A 17,645-nucleotide genomic window follows, 5' to 3' on the forward strand; every position below is an offset into this window, starting at 1 on the left:
GCGTTAAAGTGTGTGTGTGTGTGTGTGTGTGTGTGTGTGTGTGTGTGTGTGTGTGTGTGTGTGTGTGTGTGTGTGTGTGTGTGTGTGTGTGTGTGTGTGTGTGTGTGTGTGTCTGTCTGTCTGTCTGTCTTAACAAGTATAGGGATATTTGAGATTTTTTGACTGGACAGCACAGAGTAAACAGCTTTTTGTTTGTTAAAACAGTGTCTCAGGTACAGTAAAACACACACACACACACAGAAGTCAGTAAAAGGTCCTTAAAAGGAGAGTAAGACCAACTAATAAGATGAGCATGCATGTTTGTGTGTGCAAAGAGAAAGAAATATGTCATTGTTTAAAAATGGCTGAAAACTGAATGTGACATTACCTTTAAAACTTACCGCTTCACTACAGAGGATATTTTTCCTGGTTTGTCTCACACTGCAGATGCCAAGACATCCGGCTGATTGTTGTATTTAGAGGATGGGTGTGAATGTCAGGGACTCACTACTGTACCTGCTACATGTTTTGACAGTTTTTGTACAGACCAGCCAAACATGTTTTTATATTTTTCATGCTCTCTCTCTCTCTCTCTCTCTCTCTCTCTCTCTCTCTCTCTCTCTCTCTCTCTCTGTCTCTCTCTCTCTCTCACACACACACATTTCTCAGTCATAATCATTATACACAGACTCTCCTCCCCCTCTACATCTCTCTCTCTCTCTCTCTCTCTCTCTCTAATCAGAAATCAAAAAGAGCACACAGACTCCTCCTTCTATACCGCTGCTCTCCCTCTTTCTCCCTGTCTACCTCTTTTTTCACGGATGCCCCTCTCTCACTCATGCCTTCTCCTCTTGTCACTCTTGTAGTGGACTGTACTGACAGAAATGTGGACAATCCTCCTCTGGCTCTTCCTTTCCCTCCAGCCCGGTTCGGCTGAAGAAGGTAAGGAACTATTACACTTGTTGTCTGTCTATGTGTGTGTGTTCAATATGCATGAGACAATTTCGGTGTATTTGTGTATGCTTGCACAAGAAGTCAAAATATATGCAGATAGACTGGATCTCTACAGTTACAGTACACATGAATGAGGGATCTGAAGCTGTTATTTTGTGTACCGATGTGCATACAAACTTCTTTGTTGTGTATGGTGTGTGTATGTGTTAGTTAGTTTCTATGAGCGTGTGTATGTTTGTGCTGTGCCTGTGTACAGTGTGTATGAATGCAGAGTTACAGTAGCTGCTCTACGGCAGTGCGAGATGAGCATACAGAACTGTGGTATATGAAATGACAACTGGGTGCTGTGATGTGGCCAGATGCAGAGTGGAGTTCCTTTACACCCTAATAACAATAACACGACAGCACGCCCAAAACTGTTTTATCATTCTTATATCAGATTAAAGAATTAGAGAACACGTCATGTTTTTTCTCCACTTAATAGTTCATGTTGTAGAAAGTCTGTGAAACAAGTTAGTTCCTGTTAGGACGTAATTATAACTGCTGTAAACTGATGTAGTCATTTCCTCACCAGCCTTTCTTTCCTTCTTTCCTTCAGTTAATAAGGCCAAAAATGTAAGTTGTTGTTTTACAAAGAAAGCACACATCACTCTGACCAGAAGACTAAAGTTACAGCCTTAACTCAGACTGTTACAAAGCGCTAACACTGGAGACTCCTTCCAAACACGCTAAAGAAACAGTTGCACTTTTATCTGTTTATGAGGTGTGTCCACAATACACATTCCTGGGCAAGTTGTTACTATAGAAACATATTAGATGTGCAATAGTAAACAATGCAGCTGGAAAGGATCAACTTTTGACCCTGCAGAATTTTTCAAGTGCACGTTGGTATAAAACAATCTAATATTTAATATCTAGTGAAAAGTTTACCGTTTCCTGAGAGTATCTTGGGTCTGATCGACTTTTTGTTACTCTGACTAATTCAATTCCACCATTACTCAAAGGGGCAACTAGTGTATTAGAGGTAAGATGTGGTTTTGTAGCACAGGTTTTATTTTCCCAAATTTTCCCTGTTTTATTGTTTTATAAATGTTGGAAATATAAAAGCTTAAAAAGTATATATTTTTTTTGCACTTTAAAAATGGAGGACAATCAAGTCTGAAATAAAAATGTTTTCCAAAACCTATGCTAATCACCATTTATATAAGATCAGGTTTAATTTTTATCTCCGATATCCAATCCACCACATCCTGGGTATCAGATCTCGAAGTGAAACTCCTATGTGAACTCCTTGTGAATGCAAGGATTTGTGCGTGTAGACTTTTTTGTATGTGTTTTGATTGCTTCTGTGTTATCTGTATACATGATATACAGGATGAGTGTGTGTGTGTGTGTGTGTGTGTGTGTGTGTTGTCGAGTTTTCATTGTGTGCTGAGCTGGACTCTGCGTGCCCTGCCAAGCCATCTTCCCTTATAACAAAAGCAAAGAGGACAGGGCCAGAATAGGGTGCATAATCAGTCATGTAACCTTTGTCTCACTCTAAACCTGGTGGCCTCCTTCCCATTCACATCCTTTATAATGATATTATAACTGTTACGGATGATCCACCCACTGTCCCATTCAGCTCTACTGTACAGCTGCCTGTCTCTCATTTACGCTTTTTATTCTTCTCTCTCTCTCTCTCTCTCTCTCTCTCTCTCTCTCTCTCTCTCTCTCTCTCTCTCTCTCTCTCTCTCTCTCTCTCTCTCTCTCTCTCTCTCTCACTCTCTCTCTCTCTCTCTGCTTCCTGATGTACTTCTTTGTCACCGTGTCATGTGAAGTTGCTCTGGGAGAGTGCCAATGTCTGCTCGGAGGTTGTATTTTTTTGTCAGTATTTTGAGCCTGTGATTAGAACTGCAGTTTTGTAATGATGAGAAGATACAGGGGCAAATTAAGGGAAATAAATGGAAATAAAACAGCATGTGGTTGGCTGTGATGAATTAAGGATTGATTCTGTGTCTGTGTGTGTGTGTGTGTGTGTGTGTGTGTGTGTGTGTGTGTGAGAGAGAGAGAGAGAGAGAGAGAGAGAGAGAGAGAGAATTTTGAATTCCAGGGCACGTTACATGAGGCAATTTTCAGTATCTGTGCCTGTGAACTTTTGTACTGCATACATAAGTGTCCCTACATTTCACCTATATATATATGTGTGTGTGAGTGAGTGAGTGAGTGAGTGAGTGAGTGAGTGAGTGAGTGAGTGAGTGTGTGAGAGATTTATGTACATCAACAGAGCAAATTCACCGACTGATAACTGAAATGACTGGAAAATGGAACAGCTAGAGAGAGAAAGAGAGAGAGAGAGAGAGAGAGAGAGAGAGAGAGAGATGCCCCAGTGTCATGTGCTTGGTTGATTCATACTGCACTAATGCTGTATTAACCCAGTAACACTCATCTCTCTGCCTGATATTTAATTGTGGTAAATAGTACATAAGCTTTCCTCAGTGGACTGTACACTACAAAATGTTACACTATTGAACTGACCTGAATTGTCTCCAATGGGAATGATGGGTTGCTGAGAATACAGACATACAATACACACAACATACTTTTGGCACCAGACCCGAGACTACAACAGTAACTAGATACTGTGGATTATATTGGAATATGGTAACAATACTCAAGCATCTACTTTTTATGTATAAATGATAAGACTGCTTATATTACAATACAGTCTACATTTTCCACCATAGTAGCTTAGTAAAGTAGCATCTACTGTTCGTAGTACCTAATCTGCAGCTAATCTGCAAGTCACACATTCTGTTATTATACATTTAAAATAGGTGACTAACACAAATACACAACCCTGTCACCATATTTATAGATCTCGAATTGTGAACCGTTAAATGTGTCTGTAACCCGAGCACCACTGAGATAATGTTCTTTTCCAGTCACCACTGGTAACCAGACTTTCACAACAATGATACTTATCCACAATTAATTAGATTTTATTGCATGCTGATACAATGTGTATATAAAATGATGCTAAATTCACGCATACAGTGAACACATACTATGTATTTTCATTGACAGCTGCAACGTCCGGTGACAGGAGCGAGAGTAACCGTTAGCAACTACATGTGGGTGTGTCCTGTCAAACGACAAAGTTGAGAAAAGCTGAGAAAACGTTATGAAAATATGGAGTGACACACTGCTTCTGCTTCATCTTTCATGATACGATGCATATGCACATCTCATTTAGAAAAATCTCAAGAAAACTGATTTGTTGTCAAGTTGAATTCTAGTTGCATGACACACTGAGAAATGTTATTACTACGGCAACCGTTATTCTGTAGAAATAAAACCACCGTGTGTGTGAAATATAGATTTCACAACTTAAACAGAGGCAATATGCAAATTATTATGTACCAAATAGAGATTGTAGGATGCACAATGACATAGAAGCTGGATGTTTACTGGCTCACAGCTTCAGAGCCCCTGATTTGATCCTGAGTAATGAGTTAACTCTAAAAACATGTCAGTAAGAGGCTTGTCTAAGTTAAATTTGCCCCTATGTGTGAATGAGTGTGTGAATGTCTGTGTGTATGGAAGGAATAACAATACACCTTACTCTCACTCACTCATTCACTAAGCACTTTAAATCCTTTTGTTTGCTGAAGATCCGGAGCCTATCCCAGGAAGGTGTGGTGAGACAAGAACCGATCCACTGTAGGGCACACACCCACATTCATACACTCCTTTACACCTAGGGGCAATTCATCTAAGGCAAATCACCTACTGGTATGTTTTTGAGTGTTTGGAAGGAAACCAGAGACCCCAGGAGAAAAGCCACGTGGACACAGGTTTACACAATATGAACAAAAATAATATGAACTCAGCACCCTGGAGCTATGACGTAGCAACACTGCACACTCCACTACCAAGTAGCTCAAAAGAGAAAATATTTCTGATATATTTTTCCCAGTGAGATGAGCCAGTATACTTGACAAAATTTTTCTGCATTCATTAATTCTTCACATTTTATTCATTCATCTTGTCATATCAGATTTGCTTACTCACTGGCTATTATCCTCAGCTGGTTTCTAAATTTGTCTCTTAATGGAAGAGTGTCAGGATCATGTCTACTCAGAATCACTGTTCTCTTTAAATTAGCATCAGATTATTCGAATGATATGGCACGATAAGATTCTCACTGTGGTGCTGAGTTACATGTGTGTAACTAACACAGTGTATGATGTCCAAACCATTGGGTCACTTTCCAAGGCACTTACACACTGCTCAGCAGCTTTGTTTGATTTTTTTAATTAGCCAGTCACTTTAGCCACTCGTTCCAGCTGTATGGTATAAGTGAAAGTGTTTGTGGCGTGTTACACGTGCCTAGGAGTGCAGTGTGACAGGGAGGGAGCGTGTGAATGCACACAGCAGGGTGTTTCGAGCTGAAAGACAGCTGAACATTTTAAAAGCCTGGCTCCATTAAGAGTCTCTACCGCCCACAGCCACAATGTAGTACGGTCCTGGAGAATGAGCGATCTGCGGAGGAGGACTGGAAGGAGAAGTGGACAGAGGGAACAGGGCCAGGGGATGTTAACCTCATGCAGAGTGGAGTGGCTATTCTATGGGTTTCTGTCTTCGCTTGCCAGCTTACAATTTTTAAGGTCTCTCCCTCTACTCTATCTATAGTGTGTGTGTGTGTGTGTGTGTGTGTGTGTGTGTGTGTGTGTGTGTGTCTGTGTGTGTGTGTATCCTGCGTGTGTGTGATCTCTCATGCAGCTGCATCTTTGGCTCTCTGTGCAGTCATCTATCCCTGTACGTCATTGTCCAGCCGAACAAACACACTCACGGAATACGACGTGCATTTAGCAATGAAGCTAAGAGAAAAAGCACTGCGTCTGCTTCAAGTTTATATTAGAAGACATGTTCATATCAGATCAGAGCTAATGAAACACACATGCATGGCCTCGTTAATAACCGAGGCACACTGCAGTCCACACAAGAATCAGCCAGATTTATTCCATTTCTAGCCTTTATCCGAATGAAACACACAGCAACAAGATGCAGTGGCCTTTAATACCATCTCCACGGATTGCAACCCCCCACCCCTTCGCTTCCCTACAGCCCCCTCTTTTCTATCGTTCAAGCACCAACGTGATGAGTTTTTTGCTTCACTGCACTGTAGCACCAACTGACCGTCACATTTTCAAACAGCCGTATGTCGCATCCATTCTTTTCGAGTGCCTTTTTTTTTACCAAAATTTATTCCCTGATGCAGACAAACATTCATGTAAAATTTCCAGAATCGAGCTAGCATTTCGAAAAGGACAAATCTAACGCAGTGTTTGTAGCCAAGAAGCTACTTCAACATGTCCGTTTTCTACAACTTGAGTGAAATGTAGAACCTTTGAAATATTTACATGAATCTCAGAGTTTCTTAATATTCGGTTCGTCCCCTTTTTTGCTTTAATGACAGTGTGAACTCAAGCTTGCATGGACACCACAAGTCTGTGCAAAAGCATATGAACCATTTTATATCAAATCTATCAGAGTGTCGTCTGAACATGCTTCAGTAAAGGATATTAGACATGAGGGAAATCTGACCTTTTGTACTAAGCAGATAACATCATCAATCCTAATCAAAAAATTTGCTTACATATAAATAGGGATATAGAAATAGTGCAGTTACTTACATTGTTTTAAATACAATAATAATATGAATATAAAATGACTGTTCATGAATAAAGTGCATTTGTAAGCAATGTGCTCACAGCTTTCAAAAGTCTAAAACCTTCTATTTATTTCTAAAAGAAAAAAAAGAATCCCAAATTTTCAATGTGGGCTCATATGTTTGATATTTGTACAGTATGTGAATATATATCATATATGTGAATTTGTAAGATTTTTTTTTTCATAGAGGAACAAGCATTTATACAAGTTCAGCTGAATTCAGATCAGATTGGTCAGAAGGTGTTGATTCATTTTCCATAACTGTATGGCTCTGACATGCTGACTGTAATGCAAATGATAGTTTTAAATTAATGCACTCATTTTAATGCATTGTCGTTTCTATAGTAACAACTCACCCACAGAAATGGAATGGTGGATGATTTGCATAATTAAAGGCTAATACATAACTAAATTACAATTATATTTTTAGAAAACAAAACTCACTCAGTCACTCTCACTCTCTCACTCATTTTCTACCGCTTATCCGAACTACCTCGGGTCACGGGGAGCCTGTGCCTATCTCAGGCGTCATTGGGCATCAAGGCAGGATACACCCTGGACGGAGTGCCAACCCATCGCAGGGCACACACACACTCTCATTCACTCACGCAATCACACACTACGGACAATTTTCCAGAGATGCCAATCAACCTAGCATGCATGTCAAATTGTTTTTTTTTTTCTTATCAGCTTCAAGTGAAAGAAAAAACATTGCATTTTTTTATTTTGCAGGAAATTAATATGATATGATATTATTATGTGCATGGAATTATTATGAAATATAAACCTTTTAAGGAAAAAAGAGCCTTTCATAATGACGTTTGTGACTGTGTTCTGAATTAATCAATCAATCACGTTCAATCTCTTGTTCAGTTAAATCAATATGGCATGAAAAAGACTGATTTATCGCATGCACGAGCCCACAAGCTCATTGCTGCTAATAACACCACTGCCAATGTTCAGTATAGTGGCACTATTGTTTTCTAATCAAGAAACGAATATTGAGTAAGTGATATTAAGTGATATATAAAAAAACATCTTGATTATTTTTGCTCTGCTAGTGGAAATAGATCCCAAAGACACCACGCTCACTTTGTAACATGTCACTTAGCTGGCTAGCTCACACACAGTTGTATCCAGTACAATTTTCATGCCTTTTTCCTTTACATCTCCATCTGACAAAAAAATCCAGACTGTTGTATTATTAACAAACTGACTGGAACTCACTGTTGTATATATGTAATTAACATGAGTGACATGTTTCTAATTAGAATCCCCAAATAAGATCAGTTTCATCTGTATGCTTCATCTTGCCAAGAGATCTAAAGAGTTAAAGAAGCTGTAGGAACATCTGGCAAGCACGAGTAATTGACTACATGTGACAACAATCGTCCATATTGTCTGCGCTTTCGGCAAGAGTGGCTATATTTTATGAAATAAAAAAATCCAAGCTTGTCCGCACCACCCCAGCCCATGTGGCACACTGTCTTATGGTGTGAGGAGATAAAAGTAGAACTTTTTATGCAGAATTCTCGAAGATATATTTGGCGTAAAAAACAAGGCATGGCTTATTGCCCACTGTGAAGCATGGTGATGGCAGCATCATGCTCAGGTGCTGATTCTCTTCAGCCATGACTGGGGCTGATGAAGAAAAAAATCTTAAGAAATAAGAAAAGATCAATGTTTTGGAATCCAGTCAGAGCCCAGATCGAAATCGATATGGAAAACCTGCAGAATAATGTGAAGACAGCTGTGCACAGGAGATTCGCTTGCAATTCAAAAGCTCTGCAGCATTTTTGTTAAGAAAAGTGGAATAAAAATGACAAAGCAAAATTTAGTAAGTTGGTAGGTTCAAACATTTCAAACTAAAGGTGCTTTAGCACTGCACTTCAACAGTTCAACACTGGACTATACACACACTGCATTCGTACTGCATTTATACACACTGGACTATACACACACACTGCATTTAATTTAGTATAATAATCTATCTGACAATAAGCTATCTGTACCACAGGACATTTCTGTGTCAGTACAGTCTGTAGCACCTTAACATATTACATATATATAATATTTATTACTTATATATATATATATATATATTTATATTTATATTTATACATACATACATACATATATATATATATATATAAAAGTACATACTGTATATAATGTGTAGTGCATTGTAAATATGTCTAGTAGTACACTGTGTGTACTGACTATGTATGAGCACATTGCATCTTTTCCACATTTGCACATTCATTCATTCATCTTCTACCGCTTATCCAAACTACCTCGGGTCACGGGGAGCCTGTGCCTATCTCAGGCGTCATTGGGCATCAAGGCAGGATACACCCTGGACGGAGTGCCAACCCATCACAGGGCACACACATACACACACACACACACACTAGGGACAATTTTCCAGAGATGCCAATCAACCTACCATGCATGTCTTTGGACCGGGGGAGGAAACTGGAGTACCCGGAGGAAACCCCCGAGGCACAGGGAGAACATGCAAACTCCACACACACAAGGTGGAGGCGGGAATCGAACCCCGACCCTGGAGGTGTGAGGCGAACGTGCTAACCACTAAGCCACCGTGTCCCCCACATTTGCACATCTCACCTGGTAATGAGCATTTTGCACATTTTTCTGTATGTAAATTGTTCTTAATTTCTGTTTTTTAACTACTGTATGTAAATGGTTCTGCAATTTCTGGAACTCGCTCCCAAGAATTTCACTCACCACGGCACATGTGCCGTGGTGATGTGACAATAAAGATGACTTGACTTGACTTTAATAAAGTCAAAGTTTAGTTAGGGGATGTGTACACTCTTAATATTCAAGATTTTATTTGTCACGTATGCAGATAAATACAGTACACAACATGCAGTGAAATGAAAACCCCATCCTTAGATTGTACATATAGGTTAAATAGTAGGATGAATAGAAGTAATAAGAAGTAATTATAATAATGTGCATATTTATGTTAGAAATAGAAACAGTACAGAAGGTACAAACATGGACATGTCCGTGTTGAGGAGTCCTCTCGAGCCGCTCAGATTTCGCATTCAGACTAAGTGCTTGCCTGATTGCAACAGGCTACAGTGGGTGGAATCTCTGGTGATTTTAGCAGCTCTGGTACTGGATTTCCAAGAATATTTATATTTAGGATAACTACACTGTGACGTTCTCACTGTATCACTCCGTGTTTGCTGCATAAAATTCCACTTCTTAGTTTCTTTATTACTGTAGAGATAAAGATCATCAGTGGACTTGGTCAACAGTAGATTTTTCATGAATACAAATAAGCACATTTGCCTCACACTTCCAGGGTTGGGGGTTCGATTCCTGTCTGCACCTTGTGTGTGGAGTTTGCATGTTCTCCCCAGCTACAGTAGGTGCTTCTTTTGGATCTAATTCTATTAGCACAGCAAAATGAAACAAATCATTTGACCATACCGTGTAAGAAATGCAGTATGGGTTGTATATAACCAATATCATAAACACTTAGTAAACATGCAGTTACTGTACACTAAATTTCTGCATGTCTGTGATTAGCTAAAGCATTCAGACTGCAGCTTTGTGCCTTCACCGAATCACAGTCTTGCTGATATTGCTCATTTTTCTAAAGAAACCTTTTAGTAAGTTAGATTTGGGTGTAAGCATAGTATTATGTATAGCTGCATTCATTCTCACAAGAAGGATAGTAAGACAAACTTTTGTGTGTGCATGTGTGTGTGTGCTTGTGTGTGCTTGCGTGTGTGCGTGCGTGTGCGTGCGTGTGTGTGTGTGCTTGCATGTGTGTGTGAGTGTGTGCTTGTGTTTGTGTGCTTGCATGTGTGTGTGTGCTTGCGTGTGTGTGCTTGCGTGTGTGTGTGTGTGTGTTTGCGTGTGTGTGTGCTTGCGTGTGTGTGCTTGTGTGTGGTTGTGTGTGTGTGTGTGCTTGCGTGTGTGTGTGTGCTTGCGTGTGTGTGTGTGTGTGTGTGTGTGTGCGCTTGAGTGTTTTCACATCCTGGGGTGTCTCTTTGTAGATAGTGACATCTGGAGCATATTAAAGAGAAGACAGGGCCATCTCTCTCTCTCTCTCTCTCTCTCTCTCGCTCTCTCTCTCTCTATCTATCTATCTATCTATCTCTCTAAGCCAGACATACAGATTTCCAAAGTTCAGTTTACATTATAGGATTTACCCTAGTCTATTATTGTGTCCTTGCCCTCTCTTAAGTACCTATAAGTCAGTAGGAGTCTGTGTGTATAGTGTGTGTTTAATGTGTGTGTGTGTGTGTGTGTGTGTGTTTGTGTATCTAAAGCCACACCATGCAATAAAGGTGTTAAAGGAAAGTATTTCACTAGTCACATAACAGAACTATTAACCTTGTATCCTCACCACAAGCATGACGGCCTAATCAAGCACGACTAAAGTAAAGCATGTTAACACGTCTGGAAGAAAAAAAATGCACACACAATTCACAGAGGCCAGAAAACATTAGCACGCCTAGCAGGCGAGCACGCCGGCACTTGAGTGAGAATGAGAGCAAGTCTGAGCACTCAAGTGAACGTGGCTCTGACACCGAAAGAGACAGAGAGCCACTAATGTAGGACACCCATTTAGACTATCAACACCCAGCCGAGAGAGAGAGAGAGAGAGAGAGAGAGAGAGAGAGAGAGAGAGAGAGAGAGAGAGAATGATAATACAGTTTATTCATGGTAATTCACGCTTCTATTAGAATCAGCAACATGGAAATGAAAGCTGGCAGGAGGTACTCAAGAGATAATAGAAGTAAAGAAAGTGACTTTTCGACATGGAGTCCATCTCCCTCAATCTCTCGCTTTCTCTCTCCACTCTGTCCATGTGTCACAGCTTTTGAAACAAAGTGACTCTTCTTTTCTCTCTCAGACATCAATAATAGAACTCAGTGTAGCCTTGTGTTTAAGCTCTGACAGTGGCCTTCTGTCACTTTAGCGATTAATAATACACACAAAAGAGAAGGACCGAGAGTGAAGGAAGGAAAGAATAGTGTGTGTGTGTGTGTCTTGTGTGTGTGTGTGTGTGTGTGTGTGTGTGTGTGTGTGTGTGTGTGTGTGTGTGTGTGTGTGTATCGGAAGCATATGAATGACCTGTTGGCACAGAGCATTACTGTTGCACTTCACAGGGCTTTTTGCCTACGGAGCAATTTATGCCTCCATCAGCACTGAAAGTTTCTTCTTTTTTTAGTACCTGTATGTCTGCATTCCAAACTTCTGTGCATGGAATACAGTTTCCAAGTTTTCCAACAATTTTTTTTCTAGAAAAAATAACTCAAATGCAATTTCTACAGTGTAGTGGCTTGACAAAAGTGATATATGGCACAAATATGACCTTCCTTATCTGAACATTGTCGGTTCACATCCACTACACTAGACATTTAATCATCTTAAAATAATAATTATTTATTCACACCCACTCTAATGCCCCATGAAAGCATATGAGAGCATGTAGGAAGCATCCATTAGTCTGACAGCATAGAGCTCAACAAATATCAACACCGTTGTACACACTGAATTTTATGGAAGCTTGTTTCTGCCTTGTTTTAAAAAATAATAAAAGATAATAGTGACTTCAGAATTGTGACTTAACATCTCAGAATTCAGACTTTTTCCTTGGAATTCTTTTCCGGACTATTAAAAGAACGTTACAGAGAAATCGGTTATGGTGTATACGCAACAAACCAGATGATGTAAAAGTGGCATATTTTCTACACCAACAGCTTCAGGCATCAGGACATCAACATGATTATTGGTGGATGCCCCAGAAATGTTGGATGTCTGGGATTATTACAGACAGAGAAACTGCCCTCCATTTAATAAGACTTTGTTCGTGAGGTCGTCTATGTTGACGTGTATATATCAGTCGTGGGCCACACTTTGTTATTCTAAAAGTCTTATTAATTGAAATTTGCACTTCTGCATTATCTGTTTTGATGCATCTACGCCACAACCTATTCCTCTGTAACGTTCTTTCAAGAGTCCGTAAGCTTTATTTTGTGAAATCCTGATTTCTATTTGTGAAACCACAACAAAAAAAAACTCTATAATGTAACGCATAACCATACAGCAAGACTGAAATGAGTAACTAGAGAAATTGCATCAGAATGATGAAATATATGGTGCGTTTCTGAGGAAAAATACAAGAATTGCAAGGAAAAAAGTCAGAATTCTGAGATTTAAAGTCAGAATTCTAAGATATAAAGTCGCAATTCTGAGAAATAAAGTCAAGCAATTATCTTTTGTTATTTTTTAAAACAAGGCAGAAACAAGCTTCCACAGAATTTTGAAAAGAAATAAATAAAACAAACAAAAAAACAAATAAATAAATAAAATTAAAATTTATATTCCTTAATCTCTAATACTAATACATTTTTTTCTTTAAGTCTTCATTGGATAGTAGCGATCTTATCAGCTCAAACAAATTCTACTTGGAAGCCTTTCTGAAAGTGAAAGGTTGTGTGATTATATAGAACCATTGAGAGTTTTTTTTTACCTGGAAATTACATGTAAGCAGCATGAGTTTGGACTAATTTCACATTTCACACACACACAAACACACACGCACACGCACGCACATTTACACTCGAGTACACTTGAAGTTGAACTGTACATCACTGCACTGCACATATTTTTTAGTTTGCTAAATGGTATTTTATGTTTACATCGATAGTATTTTACTATTGAACTTTATTCAATAAAAAACTGTATACTGTGGCGCTGTACTGTCTCTTGTGAATTTTTGTCCCTGGTGGTCCAGCAACAGCAGGATCCGCGGTCTCACCACCACTGCCAATGGGTCCATTCCTGAGCAGGGATCCAACCCAGTATCTGAGGGGTTAACGCTCAGTCTCAGCCTCAAGCCTGGATAAAAGGATGCATCAGGAAAGGCATCCGGCATAAAATCTGTGCTAAATCAAAATATGTGGATCGGATGATCCTCGGTGGAGACGCCGAACAGGGAGCAGTCGAAAGAACTTGCAGTGTCTTTATGTAGTACTGTGTAGTTTACTTCTGTGTTCTGTGTTGTTTCTTGTAGCTCAGCATTTTATGTAGCACCAGGATCCCAAAGGATTGTTGTTTCCTTGTACTGTGTACTGCATCAGCTGTATATGGTTGAAATGACAATAAAAGCTTTTTGACTTGACTTGACTTGACATGACATTCATTCCTGGATTCAGAAAGGCTTGTGCCAGTGATGAGGAACTGAAGGTGTAGATATGGAAAGTGCCAGATAATGCATTCAGAGAGTGACTGCATTTGTTGCTGCGACTGGGACCTCATTTTATTGCATTTTGTCAGGTTGACATTGATGGAGAGACAACGGACTGAAACAAGTGTGTAATGTTTCTCTCGCAGCTTCATTCCAGCAAATGGCAGAGCCTGTATTTCTAAATTGGACAGTTCTTATCAAAGTGCTTTTGTTTATTTAAATTCTCCAGTCTGCTCTGTTTGGAAATTAAAATTCTTGCCTTTCGTCTTGGGATCTTTCAGTTCCAAAAAGACCATTTCTAAACACTCAATGATGGCATCCTCTTGACTAAACATTTTGGTCATGTTTTGATGGTTAAGTCTACAAGCCAGGAGCAAGATGTGCGTTTCAGTTCCATGAAATGATGCTGGCAGGATAAAATGAGTGCACTGTTTACCGTGCTTGTGGCTTACATTTATGACCGTTTTCAATCCGAGATACAGAAACAATATTTTTTTTTAAGTCCTTTTAAACAATAAAAAGAAAAAACATGAAACAGTAAAGAAGCATGTGAGCAAACTCACCACTGAGTTTGGGTGTAGGTGAGTCAAAGCCTGTCCAAATCCTCTGTACATCTTTCAAACCTGTGCACTGAAGAATGTCTGTCTTATCAGCATTGGGAGAATATGAATGCGTGTGATAGTGTGGGTTGCATAGCACAATCCTGCCCTAGTCATCTTTACAGTGGTTTTCACACTGCCTCTGGCAGTCAGCAGAGCTGGAATACTGTTTTGTAAATAGAGTAAAAATGAAATAAATACTTTATGACACAGTTCCATGTGTTAACTTCATATTTCAGAGAGTCAGCATCATAGTCAGGAATTAAGTTAAGGGCAGGATGAAGAAAGCTACTAAATAAAATCAATATCAATATGTGAGCTTTACATTTATATTGATAAGCACAACATGCTCGTACGTTTAGGTGGATGTCAGACAGCAATTATGTCATCTAGAGTCAATCGATTTTGCCATAAGAACATTTGGTGTTCTCAACTTTTCAATCAGATATTTTCAATCAGTATAAACAAATGAATTATTTTATCGCTTTATTACATCTTATCAAATAGAGACAGGGCACTGTTGGCTTTCAGTGTGCGATATTTTAACCTTTGTTAGAATAACCTTACACAGAATTTTAGTGGTTGAAGTGGTTGAACGCCTCATCTCAGAGATCAGGAATGGATTTCATATCACCATGTACATTGAAGCTAAAAAACATTTATCCGAACATTGTTCATGTTATAAACATTTTGGGTTTTTTTTTCTGGCAATTTTCTATGAATACATTAGCCATAGTGGAAAAATAAATATTTCATATGAACCATTAAGGACCAATTTGGAATGTGACATGACAAAGAAATTCAGTGCTGAACATGGACACAACAAAACAGGCACAAATTCCATTTTTCTGGCTTCTGGTGAAAAGACAAAACTTATAAAAGCAAATCTAGCTTTTTTCATGTCCGGTACTTTATCTGCTGCCACCTCCACATCTCTGAGATCAGACTGTATCTAGCAGGGTCTATTTAATCCTGTTTTTTAACGGTTGCAGGCTAGGTAAAGGCTATGAGATGAAGATGCATTTAGTAATGTATTAAAAATGTATTTGACATTTGAAAGGTTAAATATGGGCTAGTATTGTTGACTTTTCCAACCTTTTGTGCACATCCATACAGTATAATAACTGCAAAACCTGTTATTTGACACATATATAATCATCTGCATTGAATGTGTGCTACGTTAACCACCCTTGAATAAGCATTTGAAAATGTCATAATATTTCCAACACCCTATAATCAACCTCCATCTCCACTCACACCAGGTTATATACAATAAAGTGAAGCAACAGAGATGATTGCAGTTTGGCAAAAAAAAAACATATAACATGATTCAAAACCAGTGAAAATGGCTGCACCTTAAGAACAGGTCAACTCTCATGTATGGGCTTAAACTGGTCAAGAAAACCGTTTCGTTAACATCATTATTATTTATAGTATTACTGTGTAGCGGCCGGTTGTGTAGCAGTAAGCAGCTGTATAGGAGTGGCCCTGGAGAGTGTTTACTGCTGTGTTTACGTCTGGCTAGCCACAAAAACACAGCCCCTCACTGTGATTCACTGTAAGAGACTCACAGTGTACCCTTTTGGCATTTTCATTTGTTGCCATTTTGCTTGAGTACTGACTTTTCTTTTGACGTTTTAAAATTCCAAAGCCATCCACAACACTGTATTGTATCTAGAACAGTCAAATAATACCACGGAATAATGTCCTGTTCTTTATCAGATCTCAAATAACCAGCTCATCTTGGATTTTGGAATCAGTGTGAGGTCATTTTTGCACTGTGTCTAATTCTAAAACCAGGCTTTTTTGTTTGTTTGTTTGTGAGGATTAATATTCCTGTGTTCAACAGTAAAGAAGTCAGTCAGTGTTGCTAGCTCATCATCAATGATCCATATTTACCACAGGCAAGGTTATATGAAAGAAAGCTGAGGGATTTAACTGATTAAATTAAATGCGCGCACACAGCATGACTTGCAAATCCATATTTACCAGAAGCCCTGCAGCTGAACGATGCTGCTCCATAAACTCCGATAGGACTGCTATAATGTAGTCTGACACAACATGGGCGTAAGAAATTTGTAGAAGCGGGTGGTAAAGTTTTAGATGAAGCTTGCCAATACTGCAAGGCACAGATATGGCTCTCAGCAACCTCCAGATGGACTGAACATATTTTAGCTATGAGCTGAAAAACCTTTAGTGAAGCGTAGCCCCAGTGAAGCTACTCAAGCTCGTGCCCCTCACCTCCATCCTAAAAATCAAACTGCTCTCAGTGTTTCACAGCACTTTCCAGCAGCTTAAAGGGTGATATGGGAAAATATGGCTGTGTTACAAAGGTCTCCAGAATGATTTCCTGGACAGAGTGGAAATGTTATAAAAACCAGCACCTGTCTTTTCCTTTTAACCCTTTTTAACCAGTACACACAGGAATAGAAATTGACTTATCTAACATTTTTAATCAGTATAAACAAATGAATTATTTTAGCACCGAAAGTGCTGATATAAAATGAATCAGGACACCGTTGGCTTTCAGTGTGAGATGTTTTTATCGCTGGTGGAATAAAATTTAGCGTCTGAAGATAACGGCTTCAAATTTTAGATGTTTATGAGCAAACACTTGGGGCATCTCAGAGAGCAGAAAGGGGTTTGATATCAGTATTTATTTTTAAGATTTGAGTGAAAAAATATTGTTATTTATGGATTTATGAATATTTTATCCCAAGGTAAGGCAAGGTAAAAACAGAGATACTTTCAACAACAAGTTCTTAAAAGCCTGAGTGTCTACTTTCACATTTTTTGGCCTCTGGTAAAAAGAACTAAGAGTAAATGTTTGTCATTTCTTAGCATCACGTGGGTTATAAATCTTTATCTTATTCCAAGAATAAACATAGTGAAACTATTCAGCAACTGTCTCTTTAATGGATCCAGATTTCATACTAAATCTTCTGATAGCTGGACTGAGAGAGACCTACATTTTTGATCTGTACACCTTACATATTTAGGTCTTCAATTTGCTTGATATCTGGTGCATGTGAAGGCCTTATCATATGATTTACATTATTTTTATACTTTTATAGAACAGTTATTATTACTATTATTGAACTTATATTAATATTTATTTATTCTGACTATAAAATGTTGTTTTTATATTTTTTTCTAAA

At 38.8% G+C, this 17,645-nt stretch overlaps 1 protein-coding gene across 1 annotated transcript in view; it reads left to right on the forward strand.

Moving 5' to 3' along the window:
• The first annotated feature begins 744 nt into the window (after window positions 1-744).
• The window catches only part of ephb6 (eph receptor B6), a 50,949-nt gene continuing 34,048 nt past the window's right edge, over window positions 745-17,645 (forward strand). The window contains exon 1 of the mRNA XM_060870607.1: window positions 745-921. Within this exon, the coding sequence (XP_060726590.1) occupies window positions 864-921 (58 nt within the window). The 5' untranslated portion in view covers window positions 745-863. The remainder of the gene's footprint in view (window positions 922-17,645) is intronic.

The sequence above is a fragment of the Tachysurus vachellii genome, chromosome 5 (genome assembly GCF_030014155.1).
Source record: "Tachysurus vachellii isolate PV-2020 chromosome 5, HZAU_Pvac_v1, whole genome shotgun sequence".
Classification (NCBI taxonomy): domain Eukaryota; kingdom Metazoa; phylum Chordata; class Actinopteri; order Siluriformes; family Bagridae; genus Tachysurus; species Tachysurus vachellii.